This window comes from Babylonia areolata, chromosome 13, assembly GCF_041734735.1.
Source record: "Babylonia areolata isolate BAREFJ2019XMU chromosome 13, ASM4173473v1, whole genome shotgun sequence".
NCBI lineage: Eukaryota > Metazoa > Mollusca > Gastropoda > Neogastropoda > Buccinidae > Babylonia > Babylonia areolata.
Genome location: NC_134888.1, coordinates 12660240 through 12677739, shown reverse-complemented (window position 1 = coordinate 12677739; position 17500 = coordinate 12660240). Strand labels below are relative to the sequence as shown.

The window sequence follows — 17500 nt, the reverse complement described above, 5'->3', positions numbered from 1 at the left end:
ACAGTCACTGGTGGTGGTGTTCACTGTAGGGAGGGATTCAGTCACTGGTGGTGGTATTCACTGTAGGGAGGGATACAGTCACTGGTGGTGGTGTTCACTGTAGGGAGGGATACAGTCACTGGTGGTGGTGTTCACTGTAGGGAGGGATACAGTCACTGGTGGTGTTCACTGTAGGGAGGGACACAGTCACTGGTGGTGTTCACTGTAGGGAGGGATACAGTCACTGGTGGTGTCCACTGTAGGGAGGGACACAGTCACTGGTGGTGTTCACTGTAGGGAGGGACACAGTCACTGGTGTTCACTGTAGGGAGGGACACAGTCACTGGTGGTGTTCACTGTAGGGAGGGACACAGTCACTGGTGGTGTTCACTGTAGGGAGGGACACAGTCACTGGTGGTGGTGTTCACTGTAGGGAGGGACACAGTCACTGGTGGTGGTGTTCACTGTAGGGAGGGACACAGTCACTGGTGGTGTTCACTGATCGTGGGAGGGATACAGTCAACCTGGGACCCGGACTCTAAGACGTAGACCTTTGGATGAGGACGTAAGTACGTAGCTGTTCACGTGTTTCCAGCACAATGGTGTGCAGTCCTGTGTGTAACCCTTTCCTGTCTGGTCTGTCTGCCTCGTCCAGTCACTCCTTTCAGCGCCTCATTACTTTGGAAATGATCTGAGATAGCTCTCCTCTTCTGCAATTTTTCCACTGGCTCCCTGTCTCAACAGAATACAAGAGAGGCCTTCAAGACTCACTTGTGACACACTTTAAAAAAATCCAAGCTTTTTATGTATTGAGTATAATTTCAAAATGTAATGTTTAAGATGAGAAAGTTCAGTTTAAGCAAATTAAGTCCCCTAGCATTAATTACAGAGTAATTTCCCTTTTCCCTTTTTTACTATCTGCATCAAAACGTTTGCAAAATAAATAAAACTTCCATGCTTAGCAAAAGAAGTTCCTGTTTGAACAAAAAATGATAATAATGACTGCTCTTGTTGTTGGGTCAGAATATCAGATCAACGTGCCAAGTTTAGAGAATACAAAAAAAAATATATATAACAGTAAATGCAGTTTGCATATAATTAGGCTTCTTTTTTTCTTCTTCTTTTTTTTGTGCCCATCCCAGAGGTGCCATATTGTTTTAAACAAAATGACTGGAAAGAACTGAATTTTTCCTATTTTTATGCCTAATTTGGTGTCAACTGACAAAGTATTTGCAGAGAAAATGTCAATGTTAAAGTTTACCACGGACACACAGACACAGACACACACACACACACACACACACACACACACACACACACACACACACACACACACACACAGACAGACAACCTAACACCGGGTTAAAACATAGAGTCAAAAATAGAAGATCAACATTCCATGAATCTCTCTCTCTCTCTCTCTCTCTCTCTCTCTCTCTCTCTCTTAGGAATAATGATCGTTAACAATTTATCTTGATCTAAACACTGTAAATTCTGTCAAAAAATCTTGCTTCAAAACTATATCAGTTATGAAAAACTTCTTTTTTTATGTTACATGCAATGACACTATTTTTCCATACGATTATTCAATCTTTTATGGGCTCTTCTTCTTTGTGATTCGGCCAGCAATAATCTGCTTTAGCCATTGATAAGCATCCACACAAGAGCTGTAAAACTATTTTGTGTAATAAAGGCCTTTTCATGAATAGAATATTCTATGGTAACTCCATCATGTTCAGTAAATATGTTCATTTTCAATTATTTTCGACACTCGCATAAAATTAACCTCCCATTCACAACCATTACTTTGTGTAGATTAAGTCTTACATATTCTAGGGGTTAGTAATGGAGCATATTCCAGAACATTTAAAAAAAAGTGAACTGAAGTTCAAATTTTTAAGTGAATTTTTATTATTTTATTATGAATCTTTCATATTTGACACCACTTTAACCAGTGATGTACTGATGGTGATTCAGTATTATTGAAACATGCTCTCTCCCCACCCCACCTCTCTCTCTCTCTCTCTCTCTCTCTCTCTCTCTCTCTCTCTCTCAACACTCTTCTCTATAATTGTTTCGATAGAAAAAAACAAATAAAACTGCTCGCAGGAAAAAAAATACAAGAAAAATGGGTGGCGCTCTCAGTGTAGCGACGCGCTCTCCCTGGAGAGAGCAGCCCGAATTTCACTCAGAGAAATCTGTTGTGACAAAAAAAGAGAAATACAACACAAATGTGTAAGCAATGCTGTTGCTTCCTGTCTCTGTGACTGCCTCCATCACTACACCCCTATCTTGCTGTGTACGATCAAATTCTGACCCACTATGTTTCTGGCTTCCCTCAGTCCAACACTTGACAGTCGGCCCGCTGTTCTGTCCTCTCTGGACCTTACTCATGGAATGAGTTCCTTCTTTCGCTCCATCAAATCTCTGCAGTCCGCTCTTTCAAGCCTGCCGTACCTCTTTCCAAATTCGCCCCCCCCCCCCCACCTCCCCACCCCCCTACCCCCAAACCCCGCCCCTCCTCTTCCTCTCTCCTCCCGCTTCAAGACTTCCTCAGCTCCGTCTTTGGTCTGTCCATGCGTCGGAATCACAGCTGTGCATGCGCGTAAATGACTGGTGTGTAAGCGCTTTAACTAAGTTGTCGTAGTAGTAGTAGTAGTAGCAGTAGCAGTAGCAGTAGTAGTAGTAGTAGTAGTAAGACATAGTCTACCTTGAATAGGATTCTGGGGGGAAAAAAGTTAATTCAGCCAAAAGTCTTTCCATAGTGCGCATGTGTATGTGTGTGGGGGTGGGTGGGTGCGTGCGTGTATATATATATATATATATATGTGTGTGTGTGTGTGTGTGTGTGTGTGTGTGTGTGTGTGTGTGTGTGTGTGTGTGTGTGCCTGTCCGTCGCAGGCAAGACTCTGGCCAGAGTGCTACTCAACCGTGTCATAGCGCACCTTGAGCAAGGTCTCCTACCAGAGAGCCAGTGTGGCTTCCGGAAAGAACGCGGGACTATCGACATGGTGTTTGCTGCCAGGCAGCTCAAGGAGAAGTGTCAGGAACAGAACGCCGACCTTTACTCCACCTATGTCGATCTGACCAAGGCCTTCGATACTGTTAGCAGAGATGGCCTTTGGAGAATCATGGCGAAGTACGGATATCCCAGAAAGTTCATCACCATCATACGGCAACTACACGATGGGATGCTGGCCCGAGTCCAAGACAACGGAGAGACTTCAGAACCATTCCCTGTCTCCAACGGAGTCAAGCAAGGGTGTGTTCTTGCCCCCACCCTGTTCAGTCTCATGTTTTCAGACATGCTGACTGATGCCTTCAGAGACGCTGACGTAGGCATTGGCATCAGGTACCGCACAGATGGCTCACTCTTCAACCTCAGGAGGCTTCAAGCAAAAGCCAAGGTGAGGACAGACACCATCAACGACTTCCTGTTTGCTGATGACTGCGCTCTCAACGCTGCCTCCGAAGCTGACATGCAACACAGCGTCTACAAGTTCTCTGCTGCCTGTGACAACTTTGGCCTCACAATCAGCACAAAGAAGACTGAGGTGATGCACCAGCCAGCTCCAGGAAAGCCTTACGTTGAACCAAACATCTTCATCAACGGGCAACGACTGAACGCAGTGGACACGTTCACATACCTGGGCAGTAAACTCTCTCGCACAGTTGTCATCGACGACGAGGTGAATGCCAGAATCGCCAAAGCCAGCGCTGCCTTCGGCAGACTCCATAAGAACGTTTGGAACAGGAGAGGCATCACCCTGGAGACGAAGCTCAAAGTATACAAGGCCATAGTTCTCACCACACTGCGCTATGGATATGAATCATGGTCGGTCTACAAACGCCACGCCAAAAAGCTGAACCACTTCCACACCACCAGCCTCAGAAAACTTCTCGGCATAAAGTGGCAAGAGAAGATCCCTGACACAGAGGTGCTCACTCGTGCAAACTTGCCCAGCATATACACCATCTTGATGCAGGCCCAGCTGCGCTGGGCAGGCCATGTAGTGCGCATGCCAGACCACCGGCTCCCCAAGAAACTGCTGTACGGCGAACTCCAACATGGCAAGCGCTCCCATGGAGGCCAAAAGAAGCGCTTCAAAGACACGCTGAAAGCTTCTCTGAAGGCCATCAACATCAGCCACGACACATGGGAGCTGAATGCAATGGACAGACCAAAGTGGCGTTCAGCTGTCCACAAAGGCGCCAAATCCTGTGAGGCCAACAGAATCGCTGCAGCAGAGCAACGCAGACAGGCCAGGAAAAGCAGTGCCAGCAAAACCCCGACAGCCGCCACACTGCGTCAGAACCTTCCGGGCGCGGATTGGCCTGACCAGTCATCTGCGCACCCACGGAGCCCAACCCACCCACCCCCAGGATGACTAGATGGTCCTCGTCGATCCCGACGGACGAACCACACTTGACTTGACTTATTCCTCTTGATTCCGTGGGGAACATAGGGCCGCAACAACACTCCTCCAACGCACCCGGCTCTGGCTGGTCCTCTTCAGTTCGGCCCACGTCATTCCGGCCGCCCTTGTCTCTGCCTCAATGCTTCTCCGCCAGGTCTGCTTCGGACGGCCAACTTTCCTTTTCCCCTGTGGGTTCCAATCAAGAGCCTGTCTTGTGATGTTTGTTGCAGGCTTGCGTAGTGTGTGGCCTATCCATCCCCATTTCCGTTTCTTGATTTCCGTCTCCAGTGGGGTCTGTTTTGCCATGTTCCAAAGTTCTTCATTGGAGACAACCTCTGGCCATCTGATGTTCAGGATGTTTCTTAGACATCTGTTGGTGAATGTCTGAAGCTTGTGGGTGCTGGTCTTTGTCACTCTCCACGTCTCTGAGCCATAGAGTAGAACCGACTTCACGTTGGTGTTAAAAATCCGGATCTTGTTGCGGATTGAGAGGGCTGTCGATCTCCAGATTGGTCGAAGGGTGTTGAAGGCGTGTCTTGCTTTGTTGATACGGCTCTTGATGTCTTCGTCCGTCCCCCCGTCTTTGCTGACAACACTGCCTAGGTAGACAAACTTGTCAACCTCCTTGATGTTCTCTTGATGTAGTTGCACTGGATCTTGCTTCTTGTTGTTGACCCTCATGACCTCTGTTTTCCCAATGTTGATTTGGAGTCCAGTCTTCTCAGCTTCTTCTGCCACACGACATAGTTTCTCCTGCGCATCTTGCTGCCTGTGGGAGAGAAGACTTATGTCATCTGCGAAGTCTAGGTCCTCCAGCTGTTTAGTGAAAGTCCACTGTATGCCTGTCCTCCGATCTGCTGTAGACTGTCTCATGACCCAGTCAACCACCATCAGGAAAATGGTCGGTGAGAGCAAACAACCCTGACGGACGCCGGTTTGCACACTGAAAGGTTCCGTCAGTTTCCCGTCGTGGATCACTTGACAGGTGGCGTCTTCGTACATTTGCTGGATGATGGTTACAAACTTTGGTGGAAATCCATAGTGGTACATCAGTCTCCAGATGACATCTCGGTCGACACTGTCAAAAGCTTTTTGAAAGTCGACAAAGACTGTGTACAGGGGGGTCTGCCACTCCAGGGACTGCTCGATGATGATGCGCATGGTTGCGATGTGATCCGTGCACGAGCAATCTTGTCGGAAGCCTGCTTGTTCGTCCCGAAGTGTCTTGTCCAAAGCGTTCTTCAGTCTCTCAAGAATGATTCTGCTCAGTACCTTGCCCGGAATAGACAACAGCATGATTCCCCGCCAGCTGTTGCAGGATGAAAGGTCCCCTTTCTTTGGCAGCTTTACAAGATGTCCTCTTTTCCAGTCTTTTGGCACTCGCTCCTGTTCCCAGATCTTGCAAAGGAGAGGGTGCAGCATCTCAGTTGAAGTCTGGATGTCGGCCTTCAGAGCTTCAGGTGGAATTCCATCTGGGCCGGCTGCCTTTCCTGACTTGAGGGACTTGATGGCCTTGACGATCTCGGTCTTGTTGGGAGGGTTGGTGTTGATGTCGAGGAGCTTGGTAGGTGGCGGGATGTCTGGTGGGGCGGGTGATGCTGGTCGGTTGAGCGTTTCTTTGAAATGCTCCGCCCATCTTGTTCTCTGCTGTTCTTCGCCAAGGATGGTGTTTCCGTCTTTGTCCTTGACGGGCCGGCTTATATATATATGTGTGTGTGTGTGTGTGTGTGTGTGTGTGTGTGTGTGTGTGTGTGTGTGTGTGCGCGCGCGCGCGCGCGCGCGCGTGTTTAACTGAAAAATCAAACAGACCGTCAAGTCATTCGGATGAGACGATAAACCGAGGTCCTGTGTGCAGCAGGCACTTGGCGCACTGAAAAAGAACCCATAACAACGAGAGTGTTGTCCTCTGGCAAAATTATGTAGAAATCCACACAAATATATATAATGGAAATCCACACAAATACATACGCATGCACTCAAGGCCTGACTGACCGCGTTGGGTTATGTTGCTGGTCAGGCATCTACCTAGCAGATGTGATGTAGCGAATATGCCTTTGTACGTATGCAGTGACGCCTCCTTGAGAAGAAAAAAAAAACTGTGTGCGTGCGTGCGTGTGTGCAGCCGTGAATGAATGTGTGTATAATTCTTAAACGGTTGTTATTAATTGTCATTGACCTAATGGTTGTCGTTTTTTTTTGTTTTTTTGTTTTTTGTTTATTTGTTTTTTTGTTTTGTTTTGTTTTTCTCCTGGCTATCAAAACAGCTATTTCGCAACAGATTGCCCTTGCCCTCTCACTGGTTGCCGACTTGCCAACTCCCTCTCTCTCTCTCTCCTCACCCCTCACCCCTCATCAGATTCAGATTAGGCATCAGTGATATAAAAATTCATAAATTTCGATATTTCACAAACTTTCCTATGGGTTTACGTTGCCCTTTATGCAAACGTCATATTCATGATGAATTATTTTCACTTTCTCTTTTACTGTCTTTCTAATGAAGCATTAATATCACAATACCTTCCTCTGAAATTCGCACAAGATTCAAATAAACAGCAGCTGACAATTCTTAACGACCGTAAATATTTTGACTGCTGTCGCTCGTTACATTTTTCACAGTTTGAAATTTAGATGGACCAGTCAAGTAATTTAGTCTGTATGATCTGTTTATTTCCACACCCCCTGGCCTGACCGCCACATGTCCCAGTGTGTGTGAATTCTAAACCACGTTGTCCGTGTCCACGTGTTACGACTTGCACATTACAGATAACAACAAGTGGGCAACAAAAGTGTGCATTCGAAGATGGGTTTAGGTTTGTTTAGTTGAGTCTTGGGGGTGGAAATGTTAATGTATTTATGTCTTTTTTTCGCCAGCGATTGACTGATTGCAGATGACAAAAGTGGCCTGATCACATCCAAGCTAGCATACGATGTACTTTTGTAGAAACCGTTGTCACACTCCTGTCTTGAAACCTTGGTTAATTTTGGACAGAGAGAAATACCTGTGTTACAACAAGATTTGAATTAGGATAAATAGCAGTTCGTCGTTACAGACACAGAACTTGTGATGTTATGATTTACTTATGATGTCCCTTATTCTAAGAGGCACAGGAAAATGATGTCAGATTTTTTCGGGAATATTCGAGAAAAAGTAGTTCGTCCAAGAGATTACAGAAAACCTATAGCATTCAAACTGGGTGAAATAATCCCGAGAATAATAGAAATGTGTCCTTTTGCTAATACAAAGCATTTAGATTTTGGGAAATCGCTATTTCAAATGAATGCTTACGTTGACGTTTACCCTGTACTACGGCTCACAACATGTATTTGATTGATTATGCTCTGATCAGGTATTTTCACATCACATACCCCTTCATAAAGTGCCATCACACACACACACACACACACATATATATATATATATATATATATATATATAACAGAAAACTCAACAGACAGACCAGGAAACAGATAGATCAACAGAAAACTCAACAGACAGACCACGAAACAGATAGATCAACAGAAAACTCAACAGACAGACCACGAAACAGATAAACAGATAGATCAACAGAAAACTCAACAGACAGACCACGAAACAGATAAACAGATAGATCAACAGAAAACTCAACAGACAGACCACGAAACAGATAAACAGATAGATCAACAGAAAACTCAACAGACAGACCACGAAACAGATAAACAGATAGATCAACAGAAAACTCAGCAGACAGACCACGAAACAGATAGATCCGAACAGGGTGCTGTGCACTGTGGTCAGAGGCTGGAAGAGCAGACAGCTGCTGCTGGCCACTGTGTGAATGAATGAATGAATGAATAAATAAATATCTCCCCTGGATGTGGTTTGTGGTCAGGAAGAGCAGACAGTGGATGCAGATGGCTGGATGCTGGCGTCGGTTCTTCAGACACAGTCACGTGATGCTGGGGGCGCTGCTGCTCCTGGCCTTGCTGACGTCACTCTGGCTGCAATTTCCGGCCCAGGAAGTACCGTCTCTTGACGACATGCACGTGCGTCTGTCTACTGAAATTGTTCCGAACGGTAAGCAACACTACATTGTGTTGTCCGGTGTGGAGTGCTCTGGTGGCCCCCCTCTCTCTCTCTCTCTCCCCCTTTTATTTATTTCTATTACTCCTTCACACCCCAGACACACACAGACATACGTACACGTCTGTTGTATGGTGATGACAATCAGAAATCCATTAAAAACGGTCTGTTGTATGGCGATGACAATCAGAAATCCATTAAATACGGTCTGTTGTATGGTGATGACAATCAGAAATCCATTAAAAACGGTCTGTTGTATGGTGAGGAACTGAACCATGTCCATCAATGTTGACAACAGTGGGTTCTAAAAATCAATACACATGAAGCAGAGTTTTCGTCATTTCGTCCCCAGTTTCCAGACTACTAACTCTAAATAAGGCGACAGTATAGTTCAAACAGCAGATCAATTCAAATAGTTGGTATCTATCTATCTTTCTATATATATATATATATAGAGAGAGAGAGAGAGAGAGAGAGAGAGAGAGAGAGAGAGAGAGCTCCAGAACAGGTTCAGCTACCTAGTTCAGAACCAGTTCAGCTACCTAGGCTGCACCATCTCGTCTGACGCCAAGATCGACAAGGAGATCGACAACAGACTTGCAAAGGCAAACAGCACATTCGGCAGGCTGTACAAGAGAGTGTGGAACAACAAACACCTGAAGAAAGACACAAAGATCAGCGTGTACAGAGCTGTTGTACTGCCCACCCTGTTGTATGGCTCCGAAACCTGGGTCACCTACCGGCACCACATACGACTGCTTGATCGCTTTCACCAGCGCTGCCTTCGCACCATCCTCAGCATCCACTGGAGTGACTACATCACAAATGTCGAGGTCCTGGAGCAGGCAAAGACTATCAGCATCGAGGCAGTGCTGCTAAAGACCCAGCTACGTTGGGCAGGGCACGTGTCCAGGATGGAGGACCACCGCCTGCCCAAGATCGCGCTGTATGGCGAACTGTCCACTGGCCACCGTGACAGAGGAGCACCTAAGAAGAGATACAAAGACTCCTTGAAGAAAGCTCTCGGTGCCTGTCACATTGACCATCGCCAGTGGTCCGCAGTAGCCGCTGATCGAGAGACCTGGCGACGCACCATCCACCAAGCTGTCTCCTCCTTCGAAAACAACCGCAGGGCCAGCCTTGAGGACAAACGCAGAAGGAGGAAGAACCACGACGCTGCAGCCGCGAACCCAGACCAGACTTTCCCTTGCAACCGCTGCGGCCGACTCTGCTTTTCCCGCATTGGCCTTGTCAGCCATGAGCGTGCCTGCATCAGACGTGGATAACGCCCTTCCTAGATCTTCGTTAGCGAAGCCAGGCCATGATGATATATATATATATATATATATATATATATAGAGAGAGAGAGAGAGAGAGAGAGAGAGAGAGAGCTAGCTCCAGAACAGGTTAAGTAAATAACGACCTAAACTTTCTCGACATAGTCGTGTTTGGTAATATTGATTTACTTTTAATATTTATTAACTAAAACAATTCATATCAGTTCAACTTCAAGATGAATACATCAAACACTGGACAAAAGAAACATGGGAGGGTCATCATAAATCCCGTACTGCTGTTAGTAAAGCATATGAAATACAGCCACATATCAAAAACAGAAATGTGAAACAGACATTCACAAGGTAAACGTCCAGACGCCATCAAGATATAGCGACTGAACATGCATTTTGAAACATAATTGAGGATGGATTCAATTTTCTCGATGACTATTTCAAAATGCGCAGATGCCAGAAATGAGCTGCAAAGAGAACCCAAAACTCAGACCTAGTGATTCCAGCTTATTTCTTAAAGATGATGCACACGATCGTCTCGAAGATTCCTTCCCAACTGTTCTGCATACACCAAAAACTTAGCGTATCTTATCACCATGTCAGCATGTACCAATAACTTTGCGGTTCCATGACAATACAGTTTTGTTCTTGTTCTCCACACACAGAGAATCACACACGTCACAGCAGCATACTCTCGCCGTTCAGATATACCTTCGCATGCAAGGTGCGGACAGTGTCACCAGTTTATAAATACTGTACTGGAGATTTGCACTCTGGCACAATTCTGATGACAATTGTGTACTGCGCATGTCCCGGGAACCTGTTTGAAAGGTTTGCACACTTCCCAGTGAGTGCAACGTGACTTGGACAGGCAGCACAACAAAACAATACAACGTGGTCATGCTCAGTGTCTGCAGTTCTGTGCCTGTTGGCCACACACCCATGTCTGTGCTGTCACCAGTGTGCCGCGTGACGCTCTGTGCCTGTTGGCCACACACCCATGTCTGGGCTGTCACCAGTGTGCCGCGTGACGCTCTGTGCCTGTTGGCCACACACCCATGTCTGTGCTGTCACCAGTGTGCTGCCTGACGCTCTGTGCCTGTTGGCAACACACCCATGGTCTGGGCTGTCACCCAGTGTGCCGCGTGACGCTCTGTGCCTGTTGGCCACACACCCATGTCTGTGCTGTCACCAGTGTGCTGCCTGACGCTCTGTGCCTGTTGGCCACACACCCATGTCTGGGCTGTCACCAGTGTGCTGCCTGACGCTCTGTGCCTGTTGGCCACACACCCATGTCTGGGCTGTCACCAGTGTGCTGCCTGATGCTCTGTGCCTGTTGGCAACACACCCATGTCTGTGCTGTCACCAGTGTGCCGCGTGACTTCAACCTGAGTCATCTTTCCCATTCTGCTGGAATCAATGTAACTGCTGTCGCGCGCGCGCGCGCGTGTGTGTGTGTGTGTGTGTGTCGCTCATGGGAAACAATCATCGGCGATTATGAAATCCATGATAGTTAAAATTGCAGTTATTATGGATGGGGGTGGGTGTGGGGTCCCTTTTCATTGTTGGAGCGCTTGTAAAATGTGCTGATGTAAGGAAGTTCCAGATGTCCTTTTTCACAACGCCAGTCAATGCGACAAGGGGTAACATCGCACATTGCACAGCGTCACACATTGCACACTATGTCACACATTGCACTCGGGCTGCACGTCCCTTCACGACACAGCCCACAATGGAGCGTACTGAGCCGGTAATGTTTCTATTCATTCGCTAACTCTTTCTGCACCACAAAGTATGTATTTGGCAGAAATGTCAAGTTTAAGTAAAACCGATTCTGTACGTGGTATTTCCTTTAGAAATGAAAGATGTTTAAACGTATTTTTGTATGTGGTATTTCCTTTAGAAATGAAAGATGTTTAAACGTATTTCTGTATGTGGTATTTCCTTTAGAAATGAAAGATGTTTAAACGTATTTCTGTACGTGGTATTAAATATAATATAATATGTCTTTATTACCAAGTGTACCGGGGTCACAAGGAATATTGGGGGGGGGGGGGGGGGGGGGGGGGGGGGGATAGTACATGACAAGATACGAACATAAATCGAAAATCATACACAAACACAGATACAGTAGAAATAAGATACATACAAGTGCATATAAATATTTTTTTTAAACTTGTGCATACTCATGCATGCACGCACTACACACACACACACACACACACACACACATGCTCGCGCGCGCGCGCGCGCACACACACACACACACATACACGTTTGAACAGAAGCTGCATATTACATATGGATGGAGCTGACGACTAGATATTCAGGTAGATGGTTGTTGGTTGCACAATTCTATTTATCACACTGGATTTGTTCGATAGACCGGGCATTGACTGCTTTGGGGAGAAAGCTATTGGCGAAGCGATTGGTTTTCGTCCTTATACTTCTGTACCGTTGACCAGATGGGAGCATCTCGAAAATCCCAAAAGCTGGATGTGATTCGTCCTGGCTGATGGATTTTGCTTTTTTGAGTAGCCGCTAAAAATATATGTAGGTAGATCAGCCCCGGTAATCTTGGTGGCAGTTCTTACGATTCTGTTTAGGGCTGCAACTTCTGCCTTGGAAATGTTTCCGTACCAAACAGTAATAGAAAAATTTAGCACACTTTCAATGACTGCTCGGTAGAAATCAACCATGATTTCTTTTTGAATTACGAACTTTTTGAGGCACGGAAGAAAGTACAGGCGCTGTTGTGCTTTCTTAACAATTTTTCCGTATTTTTCTCCCATTTCAAATTGGAAATGATCAGTCCGAGAAATTTAAAGTCGCTGGTAATCTCTACTTGCTTGTCTTCAATGACAAGTTATAAGGGATCAGATCTGGTCTTCCTGAAATCTAGAATTAATTCTTTGGTTTTTGATACGTTGAGTTCTAAGTTGTTTTGATCACACCAGCTGACAAGTTCATGTACTTCGTCCCTATATTTTGACTCATCACTGTTCGTAATCAGCCCTTCTAGAGTTGTATCGTCGGCAAACTACCGATAATACTCAGATGTACTCATAAATACTTTAACAAAATGTCTTCAATCACCGATATGTGTGACGGGACATTAAACAAAAAAATTCCGTCGGCAAACTTGACCATGGTGTTACATTCATTTTGAGTTGCACAGTCATGTGTGAATAGTGAGTACAACAGTGGGGATAGAACACATCCCTGTGGGGTGCCTATGTTGAGAATGCATGTGGAGGAAGTGAGGTCACCAACTTTAACAACTTGCGGTCTGCATCCTAGAAAATTTAGGATCCATGCACAAATTGATTCAGGCAGTGAGAGGTCTTTCAGTTTAAAGTATAGTTTTGATGGCACTATGGTGTTGAACGCAGAGCTGTAGTCAATGAAAAGGATCCTGGCATAGCTGTTAGGATTTTCGAGATGCCTGAGGACATGGTAGAGACCTATGCTAATGGCATCTTCAACTGATCTGTTCGCTCTATAGGCGAACTGAAAGGGATCAAAAGATGGAGGAATGCAGGTTTTTAGGAACTGTAGAATCAAGCGTTCAAATGTTTTCATGATGACTGATGTTAAGGCTACGAGACGATAAACATTAAGACATTAAGACAACAGGCTGTACTTTTTTTGGAACAGGAATGATTGTTGATTTCTTAAAGCAGTGAGGCACCACCCAAGACTGAAGGGACATGTTAAAAATGTCAGTGAAGACACTAGATAGCTGAACTGCACATTTCCTCAAAAGGCCTGGTGAGATGTTGTCATGGCCAGCAGCATCTGACTTCATTCTCTTGGACTATGAAAGGGGGAGTGGGGGTGATTTTGGGTGCAGCCACGTCAGAAGTAGACAATGGTTTGTCGAATCTGGAGTAGAATGTGTTGAGTTTGTCTGGAAGAGTTCTATCAGTGCTGTTGACTGTCTGTTGGGTCATTTTATAATCAATGATGTTCTGCAGTCTGGTCCATACATTCCTAGAGTTGTTTGCAGACTGGTTTTCTTCTATTTTTTTTCCGATATAAAAACTTTGCCTTCTTAATGCATTTTTCAACACTTTTTTTTGCCTTATTTTGGACTATTCTATCATCAGTTTCACGAAAAGCTCTCTCTCTTTTTCCTTTAGTTTTTGCCTAACAGCCCCGTTGCACCAAATTTTGTTGTTTGAAAATATTTTGATATTTTTTGATGGAATGCACACACTTTCACAGAATGAAATATAATCACACACTGGGTCGGTATATTCATTTAAGTCCCTGGCAGAGTCTTTAAAAACATTCCAGTCTGTACATTCGAAACAGTACTGCAAGGTCTCTAAGGCAGGGGCCGACCATTGTTTCAGTTTTCACGACTGGTTTTTCAGCTTTCAGTTTTTGTTTGTAGACCGGCACCAGAAAAATCTTGCTGTGGTCGGACTGTCCCAAAGGTGCACTGCAGATCGAGTGGTACGCCTTCTTGATGGAGGTGTAGCAGTGGTCCAGGGTCTTGTCACCACGTGTTGGACAGTCTTTCTTGAGGCTGGCTTTGTTGAAATCACCAGCAACAATGACAGTGGAGTCGGGCCAGCTGTTCTCGCACTTGCTATCGTCTGCTAGAAGACCGAGTGCGGCAGAGAGGTTCGCTGTGGGATGGATGTACACAGCGATCAGCGTCACTGAGGGAATTTCGCGTGGGAGGTAGAAGGATCGGCACTGGATGGTTAGGAACTCCACGTCAGGAAAGCAGGCACGCGATAGCACTTTGACATCGGAGCACCCGTGTTTTGACGAAGAAACACACACCGCCACCCCTTTGTTTGCCTGAGTCAGCAGTGCAATCAGTTCTGTGTACAGTGAAGCCTGGTGGTTGAACGGCGCTGTCGGGGATGTCCAGGCTAAGCCATGTTTCAGTAAAACAAAACACAGAGCACTCTTTGTAGTTTCTCCTCGACTGAATATTACATGTGAGCTCGTCAATTTTGTTGGGTAGAGATCTAACGTTGGACAGGAACATACTGGGTAGAGGTGGGCGAAAACTTCGTTGGCGTAACCTTGAAAGGGCCTCACCTCGCTTTCCCCGTTTACGCGCGGACTGAGGCTTGCGTGCTGACTGGTCGGTGTTCATTGTTGACGGTTGTAAATCATGATAGAGTGAGTTGAAGTGAGATCTCAGCACACTGGACTCACCTACCTGTTCCCCAACACGCAGCAGCGTGTCACGATCATATTGTAAGATCGCAGCTGTTTCCCTAACACACATAAACAGAATCAAACACAAAATAAACTGCACAGCTATCCCCGTGTCGCCATTGGTCGGCGCCATCTTGAATCCTTTGGAAATGAAAGATGTTTAAATGTATTTCAAGCACTGGAAAGAGGAAACCGAACGGTGCTTCTTTTGTTATTAACGAGTAAACCTACCAACTATTCCTCGAATCCTCGTGTCATATTTGTTTTTTGTTGTTGTTGTTGTTTTTATTTGGGGGGGGGGGGGGGGGGGTTGTTGTTTTTTTTTTTGTGCTGAATGAAATCAACTCAAAGCAGCGACGTTCAGAGTATATATAATTTGTCTGCTGTTCTCTCTCTCTCTCTCTCGGACACCTGTGTGTGTGTGTGTGTGTGTGTGTGTGTGTGTGTGAAATGATAGATCTGTCATATTTCTATAGCAGATCTACATCCTCTCTCTCTCTCTCTCTCTTGTAGATCTGCTGTAGATAACTCTGTGTGTGTGTGTGTGTGTGTGTGTGTGTGTGTGTGAAATGATAGATCTGTCATATTTCTATAGCAGATCTACATCCTCTCTCTCTCTCTCTCTCTCTCTCTCTCTCTCTCTCTCTTGTAGATCTGCTGTAGATAACTCTGTGTGTGTGTGTGTGTGTGTGAAATGATAGATCTGTCATATTTCTATAGCAGATCTACATCCTCTCTCTCTCTCTCTCTCTCTCTCTCTCTCTCTCTTGTAGATCTGCTGTAGATAAGTCTGTGTGGGAGTGGGTGTGGGTGTGTGTGCATGCTGTGAATTCACGAGGATTAAACAGGTAAATAACAGGCTGTTAACGTATGCTTACAGCTGCGACATACCTTTCTCCTAGTCTGTCAGAAACCTTGGCATCTACGTAGATGAAACAGTGTCCACCGATGCACATGTCAGATACTTGTGTCGCGCTCTCTACCGTCAGCCATGTAGATCAAACAAAATTTGCCTCCTTCCTTTCCACTGCTGCTGCCAACAAACCCGCTGTTTCTTTCATACTATCTAAATTAGACACTGTGACTCACTCAAAACTGGTCTCCCTGGTAACAAACAAAACAAACTTCAACGCGTTCAGATTCATGCAGCCCTAATCATGCTCCGAAAACCTGCACCATCACTGCTCAAACCATTTCACTGGCTTCCTCCTACGGGGAGTATTCAATGAAAGTTTTAAATTTTGCTCGTTTCTGCTTTCAGGGTCTCTGTCACAACAATATACCACCGTATCTTTCAGGGTCTCTATCACAATATACCACCGTATTTCAGGGTCTCTATCACAACAATATACCACCGTATCTTTCAGGGTCTCTATCACAATATACCACCGTATCTTTCAGGGTCTCTTTGACAACAATATACCACCGTATCTTTCAGGGTCTCTTTGACAACAATATATCACCACCATATCTTTCAGGGTCTCTTTGACAACAATATACCACCGTATCTTTCAGGGTCTCTATCACAACAATATTCCACCGTGTCTTTCAGGGTCTCTATCACAATATACCACCGTGTCTTTCAGGGTCTCTATCACAACAATATACCACCATGTCTTTCAGGCTCTCTATCACAACAATATACCACCATGTCTTTCAGGCTCTCTATCACAACAATATACCACCATGTCTTTCAGGCTCTCTATCACAACAATATTCCACCGTGTCTTTCAGGGTCATTATCACAACAATATACCACTGTATCTTTCAGGGTCATTATCACAACAATATACCACTGTATCTTTCAGATAGTCTCCATGCATACCTTCCTTCCAGGACACTGCCATCTTTTGACACCTCTCGACTGACAGTTCCTCAGTACTCCCTTGAGGCTTTTGGTTAAAAAAATCTTTCTTTGTCTTTAGCTCCGCTGTTTGGAACTCCTTCCTCTGTCCCTAAAAAGAAAAAAAAGGGAAAAAACCTCAGTATTTTCAACTTTAAAAAATAATAAAAACGCTCATATTCCAGTTTAAACTCTGATGAACTCATACGGAGTGCTTGTTTCTGTTTTCTGTGTATTGTGATGTGCGGAGTGGTATGTACTTTTTCTGCGTTGACAGTTTGAGGTGCACATTTTTAGTGTATCGTGATTTATAGTTAGTACTATTATTATCATTATTATTATCATTAGTATTATTATTATTATTTCCAGCCTTGGTTGTTCCACTTTTTGAAAAATGTTGCAGTAGCGTGCCGTTTATGCTAGAGCCTTTTATTAGTTTACAAAGGACTGTGTCCAAAACTATCAGCAAATACCTTCCCCAAAATCAGGCTTCATCCACTAACCAGGGCGTTGTTTGTAACCTATCAACACAAATGCAGTGATCTGTATGTACACACACACACACACACACACACACACACACTTCCTCCGAACTCACTATCAAATTCCAGCCCAACTGTGCCCTCAAAGCCCTCCATCCTATTCACCATCTCGCGTGACTTCACCCCCACCCCCACCTGCACGCCCCCCTCCGACCTCACCCCCTCAGCGGTGCAGGAGGTCGTTT

The 17500-nt window shown here is 45.3% G+C and overlaps 1 protein-coding gene across 1 annotated transcript in view; it reads left to right on the top strand.

The window, feature by feature from the left end:
* The first annotated feature begins 417 nt into the window (after nucleotides 1-417).
* Nucleotides 418-17500, top strand: part of LOC143288831 (carbohydrate sulfotransferase 10-like) — a 51553-nt gene continuing 34470 nt past the window's right edge. The window contains exons 1-2 of the mRNA XM_076597476.1: nucleotides 418-544; nucleotides 8267-8451. Of these exons, the coding sequence (XP_076453591.1) occupies nucleotides 537-544; nucleotides 8267-8451 (193 nt within the window). The 5' untranslated portion in view covers nucleotides 418-536. The remainder of the gene's footprint in view (nucleotides 545-8266; nucleotides 8452-17500) is intronic.